Source organism: Urocitellus parryii, chromosome X (genome assembly GCF_045843805.1).
Source record: "Urocitellus parryii isolate mUroPar1 chromosome X, mUroPar1.hap1, whole genome shotgun sequence".
Classification (NCBI taxonomy): Eukaryota; Metazoa; Chordata; class Mammalia; order Rodentia; family Sciuridae; genus Urocitellus; species Urocitellus parryii.
The window spans coordinates 102,633,923-102,641,382 of record NC_135547.1 but is presented as its reverse complement, the minus strand read 5'-3'; the positions used below and the strand labels follow the sequence as shown (position 1 = coordinate 102,641,382).

The following is a 7,460-nucleotide window of genomic DNA, read 5'->3' as shown; positions in this document are numbered from 1 at the left end:
TGTCTACCAGAACCCTGAGGATTCTCTAGCTTTCCCCCGAGGAGGAGTCCCACTTCCACCTTCAGGTTCTTGATGGACCCAGATACCATGACAGGCTTGTGGGTCTTCACAGCACCATTCATAGGAAAATCCACTCTCATTGCATTCCATCAGAGCCAGTTCAGTCCAGTTTATCAGCTGACACTGATACCTTTCTCTATCCCTTAGGCTTTGATTCTCCATTGCACACTCATCCTTCTGTACTTCTGCCTACTGCCAATCACAGGAGTCGTCATGCCTGGGCATCAGAAGAGTCAAGAAGGCACCCATGGTGAAGACCTTCTGATCCTCAGTGAGATCCAGGGCCCAGAGGTTGCACAGGTGTCAGGGACTGTGGAGGCGCCCTCTACCTCCTCCTCCCAGCTTCTGATGCCTGGCAACCTGAGTGAGTCTCCTGGTGCTCTAACACCCAGCACACCCAGCACTCCTGAGGATCTTCAGAATTCCTGCTCCTCTCCTGTTGCCGTTATGGCCCCCTCTTTGATCCAGTCCAGTGAAGGTTCTGGCAGCAAAGAAGAGGAGAGTGTTCCAAACACCTCAGCGATGGTGGCAGACCCCGAGCATGTGCCCAAAAGTGCTCTGGATGAGAAAGTGGCTTTCTTGGTGAATTTCCTGCTGCTCAAGTATCAAATGAAAGAGCCAGCCCGAAAGGCAGATATGTTGAAGTTCATCATGGAAGATGATGAGGTCCGCTTCTGTGAGATCCTCCTGCGGGCCTCTGAGCGCCTGGAGATGGTCTTTGGCCTTGATGTGAAGGAAATGGATCCCATCAACCAGTGCTATGGCCTCTCCATCAAGCTGGGCCTCACCTACGATGGGATGCTTAGTGATGAAGAGAATATACCCAAGACGGGGCTCCTGATACTCATGCTGGGTGTGATCTTCATGAAGGGTAACCGTGCCACTGAAGAGGAGATCTGGGATGTGCTGAAAATGACGGGGATCCATCGTGATCAGAAGCACTTCATCTTCGGGGATGCCAGGCAGCTCATCGCCCATGATTTTGTGAATGAAAAGTACCTGGAGTACCACCAGGTGGCCAACAGTGATCCAGTGCAGTATGAGTTCCAGTGGGGCCCAAGAGCCCATGCCGAAACCAGCAAGATGAAAGTCCTCGAGTTTTTGGCCAAGGTTCATGGAACCAACCCACGTGATTTCTCAGCTCAGTATGAGGAAGCTCTGCTAGAAGAAGAGGAGAGAGCACTGGCCAGAATTTCAATTGAGTCTGCCTCCAGTTCCTTGGCCACTGCCAGTTCCAGTGCCATGGGTGACAGCTCCTCCAGCATCTAGTAAAGTCAGAAATAGCTCCTTCATGTAGTGTTCAAGGCCAGTGTTTAGTGCTGAAAGAGTGTATGGCTCCAGGGAAAACGTAGGCTTGAAAGGAAAAGACTATATCATCCCTGTGTTCCTATTTTGTGTGCATAAATTGATAATTCATTCTTTTATTTTTTGATGTTTTTATCATTCAAATGTTGTTTAATACTGCTTCACTTTGAAATCTGTAAGTTGCAAATGACATTGGTCACACATTTAATGTAGTTTTTTTGGTTGAGTACTGTGTCTTTTGATACCTTTTAAAACATACTTGGAGACCATCTACCTGTATTGTGATCTGGAACAATATTTCATGCATGTCTTTGCACAACTGTGAAATAGATGTGATCTAGAAAGTGAGAATGATGTAACATTGTCAGTTATTTTGTTCTTTTATCTTTTAGTTTTTTTAATGAAGTTTTATGTATAGATATATGGATTTGCTTAACTTACATTCAATTCTTACAAATAAATTTTCAGCAGTTATTCCTATTCTCACTGACTCTTTAATTTCCTACACCTTATCTGAACATTTGCTCTTTTATAACAATTATTTTAATACTAGAATTCTAAGATAAGCAATGCATATGACCTGCCCTCATAACTTTCCTTTATCTTAGTAGTAATTCTGTTATGATGGTGGTGGGATATCTTGTTGTATATAAAGGATAAATGAAGGATTTAGCAAATGAAGGAATCCTTGAGTCTACTAAATGGAAATGCCTTGAGGGTAGTAAATGGCAAAGTGGAAAGCAGTAATTCTTTCAAGGAGTGTAAGTTTTAAGTTAATTTTAGGGGTGGGAAATGTTAAGGTGTAGTGATTGGGTGTTAGATCTCCATGTGATGTGTGTCAGAGTTTGAGACCCAAAGTTTTATAGTGGAAAACTCCTCCTGCCAGTTTCTTGGGATCTTCATTCAACAGGAGACAAATCTCTACCCAACGAAGGGATGAAAGGTGTTCTGGTCTTATTCCTGTGACATTGCATAAAGCTCACATAATAAATCTTTTATGTTATACATAGTCTTCAAGGAGTTTTTCAGAGATAAAAACTTATGCTACACATAGTCTTCAAGGAGTTTTTCAGTAATACTTTGAGATGAGATTCCCAGAAGCCACTGGGTTGGCATTCATTGCATTGGGTTCACAAAGCCAGAAACTACTCCTTTTAAAGGGATGTTGTAAATAGGTTATCTTCAGTATAATTTGAGTTATATACTGTAAGAAACGGTTATATTATTTATAGAAAATTAGCAAAGATAGGGGTAGTTTGTAGGTGAGGAGCTATTTCTTGTCAAAAAATCTAGACAATTTAGGTTGCATCATTGGAAAAGAAATTCTACTTCCATTATTAAAGAACAACCTCCAAGGGGAAAATTTTGCTTAGGTTTATTTTTTTGGTATTATTTTGTGTGATCTGACATTTTTTTCCTATAGCATTTTATGTTCTCTAAGATATACTAAAAGTCACGTAAGTGAGGCTGGTAGGTCAGTGGTCAAAATCATTGTAATAATAACTGCTATTCATTAAAGATCTAAGGTATGCCAAGCACTCTGCTTTTTATACATTTATACTGATGCTTTTTATAATTGACACTCTTTCAACAGTCTTATATGATAGGGTTTATTAGACTCTATCTTCAGATGAGTATCCTAAGACTAATAGAACTTACTAGTGTGCCTGAGTTCATAGGTCTGGTATGTGAAATGACTAAGAGTTAACTGTAGTCTGAATTCTAGAGGAGCCTCTGTTTCCTCCACCTGAGGTCAGTCTTCTGTTTATTGGTTGATTTGTCTTTTTTGCTACTCCACAATATATTTTGGGATAAAAAAGCACCTTTAACCTAAAGGATTTAAATCAAGTATAAAGTAAAGTGAAAATGATAATTAAATACAATATGAGGATTGTCTGAAATCTTCATTTACCCACAGTCCTGCTGCCCTTAGCATCAGGATTCCTTGAAATCTGATTTTGCCCAGGGGCTGACATTTTTATACAACTCCAGTTATTTTTTTTTCTGTGTACCCTGTGATCCAAATTGGAGTCTAACTTGCTGACCAGCTGTTTACTTTATCCTCTTTTGAATACTGCTCCCTGCCCCTGGCAGGACAGGCAGCCCAGAATCACCTGCCTTCCTCTTGATTTAGAGTATATCAACTTCCCGACTGGCCCATCCTTCACTTTGGAACCCCTATCGTAACAATATCCCATCCCATGCAAAAGGTAATTTTTGCAGTGAAATTTAGTTCTGAGTATCACCACTAGTTGTACCCAATGTTTTCGCAAAATGATTTTCAAATAAACTGGTGAGTATAATTTAATATGGCAAAGAATCTAATAGTTTGGGGGCTATGTCTCGTAAGACACATGATTTTTGAAAACCACTGTGGTATTTGCAGTAGGGATGTCTTGTTTGATGCCAGCTACTGGACACATACCAATGAGTGAGCTTACCTTAGTATTTAAAAGCCAAAACCTCTCCTATTTGTTATATATTGGGGGAGGCCATCAAAAGGACTAAGCAGTACACCATGGTGAATTTTACCTTTATGTATATCTGTAAAGCATTAATTTAAAAACAAAACTAGATAAATAGAAGAAAGACCAATAGTATAGAGGAAGTTAAATGGAGGAAGGAGGGGAGGATAAGGGAAAGTACTGGGGACTAAAGTGGAGCAAATTAAATTTTATGCATGAATGATTATGTAAATGTTAACCCCAATATTATATGTAGCTATAATACATTAATAAAAATATTTTTAAAATTATAAAGGAGTATCTATAAGTGTTTCAATTTCTATGACTAGACTATGAATTTCTCCTACGAAGTAGAATATGGCTCTTTGAATAATGTTAATTAATTGACTAATCTGTCAGTTATTTTTAAAATCTGGATTTTCAATGTGCATAATTGAACCTGTGCAGATGTTCAGGCATTTTCAGTAAGCTGGTAGATAGCAGAGAATCCTAAGTTAAGGTTTTGTTGACACACCAAAAATAATAAGAATGTTCTCAGTATACTGTGATTATTGAGATTATTGAAAAAGACTATGCTGCTGGTGATTTTGCTATGCCAAGCTCATAGTGCAGAGATTTACAGTCCTTTTGTTAAAAAGATGTGATTCTATACTAGAAAGTACCTGTAACATACTAAGATGTCAAAAATATTAATTAGATGATTGCAATGGAAATTTGGCTTCCTCAGGAGCTTCACCAAGAAAGTTGTTAACATAACAATCATAATCATCACTCTCCATTGGGCACCTACTGTGTAATAGTTTATGAAAGATGTTACAAGTACTTATCTACATTCCTCCTCTCCTTCCAGAACTCATAGAAAGACCGCATTGACAGTACAATTACAATTAGAAAGGAACATGTGATTAGCCCTTGTAACTGGAATAGGAGCAGAAACAATGTTTGACACTTCAGGCCAAGCGAGAGAGTCATTATACCACCAATATGTTTTGTTTTCCATTCAGCAGCAAACATGGAGACCCCATGTTGACATGTTCAAATATAAGATGGAAGCAACCAGAACCTCTGGGTAAACTGGTAGCAAATATCCACTATAAAATCATATCAGATTTGCACATATAATATAGATAAGAAATAAAACATTTGTATGTTAAATTTATTCATATTTAAAGTATTGTTTGTTGCATCAGCTAGCCAAAACTTCATCTTCCAAATACACAGTTATTGTTTCTGTTGTTAGGCTTACTTAAATATTTTAACAACAAAGCTAATAGTACATATGTTCTTGGTGCAAAATTTCTAATACATATAAATCACAATTTTTGCCTTTATGAATTTTCCTCACAGTTATGGCCCATCCTCAGAGATAACGATGACAGATAAACTAGCATATTATTTTAAAGTTAATTCCAAGCTTTTTCATACATAGGTATATGAGATATGTAATAAAATATATTGTGATTTTTAAATGTAATGAATAGAGATATACATATTATTCTACCATATACCTTTGTCACTTAATAACATGGCTGTAAGGATTTTTCCATTAAAATACATAAAGATCAACTTTACTTTGTAAGAAATCTCATAGTATGTAGGTATCATAATTTAACCAACTCTTTCTAATGAACACATAATTTGTTTCTCATTTGTGGCTATGACTTATGGAACTAAAATATTTTTTTCACAGTTTTTAAATTTATTAGTGTTTGTAAAGAGTAGTAATGATGATAAGAAGGTATAGGTTTTTAAGGCAAAATAATTAAACACTACAATGACAGCATAGAATTCTTTTAATAATGACAATTCTAAAAGAATATCTTTCAATAATAAGAACACCATTACTATAACCTCATTTATCTTATTTTTGATCACTTAAAAAGATTTAACTGATACATTTTATCAGTGTTTATGTATAAAATACATCTTAACTCAATTTACTGAGATATTATTTGGTTTAAATTTTAGTTGTGGAACCAAACCAAATCCTTCATTATTTGGCACTTTAGTTAAATCTATTTGTAAACTATAACAATCTGTTAATTTTAGCACATTTCTTGCAATTAAAATATGAATATTTCAAGACAATTAGCATAAAATTAGGAACTAAAATATTTTGACCATGAATTATTGAGTTAGTCTGTTATTCTGAGAGTAAGGTAGAAATTTTGTTAAAGTGGCAATTGAGAAGAGATTGTAAAGTTTTATGAAGATTGCCAAAATTTTATCCCTCAAATATTTACTGTTACATATTCTCATAAATTTGTGTATTTGAATATCTGAAACACATTTTATTTTGTAAATCAAAATGCTTAATTTGAGAAGATTCAGTCAAAATGATCATGTGATAGGGTATGAGGCCAGATAAGCTTAAGTGAAGGATGAGGATCCAAGAAGAAAGCAGAGGTAAGAAAGATAACAACAAATAAAACTAAGTTTAGGGCTGGGGTTTTGGTTCAGTAGTAGTGCATTTGTTTGATATGTGTGAGGCGCTGGGTTTGATCCTCAGCACCACATATAAATAAAATAAAGTTATTGTGTCCATCTACAACTAAAAAAATGTTTTAAAAAATAAGTTTAGAGAGCCCAACAATAGGATTTATATATATATATATATATATATATATATATATAGTTAGTTAGTTAGTTAGTTAGTTAGTTATAAACACACAGTATTTTTACAGTATCTTTAGTAACTCTACCACTGAGCTACAGCCCCAGCCCCACAATAGGTTCTTAGTAAGAACTTAGAATGCAGAGTTCACTGTAGATGGCGAAAGGACCAGGACAGATGGTAGGTCTTCTGGGTAAAACATCTAGGACAACTCATATAAGTAAACTTGGATAATCTCTAAATTACCAGTAATAGCTGAAAGTTGTATGTTCATCTGAGTGGGTTGGTTTATCGGGACAAAAACCCAGAAGCATTACCCAAAAAATCATCCTTGAAAAGACTTCTACCTACTTTCAGGCCAAATATGACTGTCCTGTATTGTTTACTAATATTATTCATGATTTCTAGGAAAGCAAGATAAGTCTTGATTATTCTGGTGGTCCCTTGCCTGTGTTCCAGGAGATAGGTATTTCATCCTCTTTGTACAACAGACCCTTTCCATTGAGGGTAGAGCTAGGCAAGTGTTATGACAGTTCAGATAGGCTGGAGGTATCAATAAGCAATGGAAAGTGATGTGCAATATTAGTTCTATGACAAATACATTGAATATATCTGCTCCAAGAATGTTTAATATTTTATAAAGTGGTGCTGATGGCATGGCTACCAAGCCATGTAGCTGGTCTACAGGTCCCTGCTGAGAAGTGGCAGCAGAGAGGCAACCCAGTTGAGTCAGAATTCCAGTGGCAACAGCCCACAACCATGTAGAACCTGCCATGAGGCAGTTGCAAGACAAGCCAAGGCCCGCCAACCTGTCATCCTACGTTGGTGAGGCCTGGGCACGGTATAGATTCCTGCTGTAGAAGTCTACTCAATGCAGCACTGCAGCACAGTCCAACGACCTCAACTACCTGCTTCCTGCCTGCCATGGGAAAATGCTAGTGGGGAAGATATGAATGAAAGTCTGGACTCAAAAATTGATCAATAGGGTTATTACTTCCAACACTAATTAGCATAAG

The 7,460-nt window shown here is 36.9% G+C and overlaps 1 protein-coding gene across 1 annotated transcript; it reads left to right on the top strand.

Annotated features, from left to right (window-relative positions):
* Window positions 1-273: 273 nt before the first annotated feature.
* Window positions 274-1,329, top strand: Mageb16 (MAGE family member B16). Its single transcript, XM_026387587.2, has one exon. It carries the CDS (start codon window positions 274-276, stop codon window positions 1,327-1,329), a length of 1,056 nt encoding a protein of 351 aa, XP_026243372.1.
* Window positions 1,330-7,460: the final 6,131 nt, after the last annotated feature.

Excerpts from the sequence above, each read along its gene's own strand:
- Mageb16 (XM_026387587.2), top strand. The coding sequence starts at position 274 with ATGCCTGGGCATCAGAAGAGTCAAGAAGGCACCCATGGTGAAGACCTT.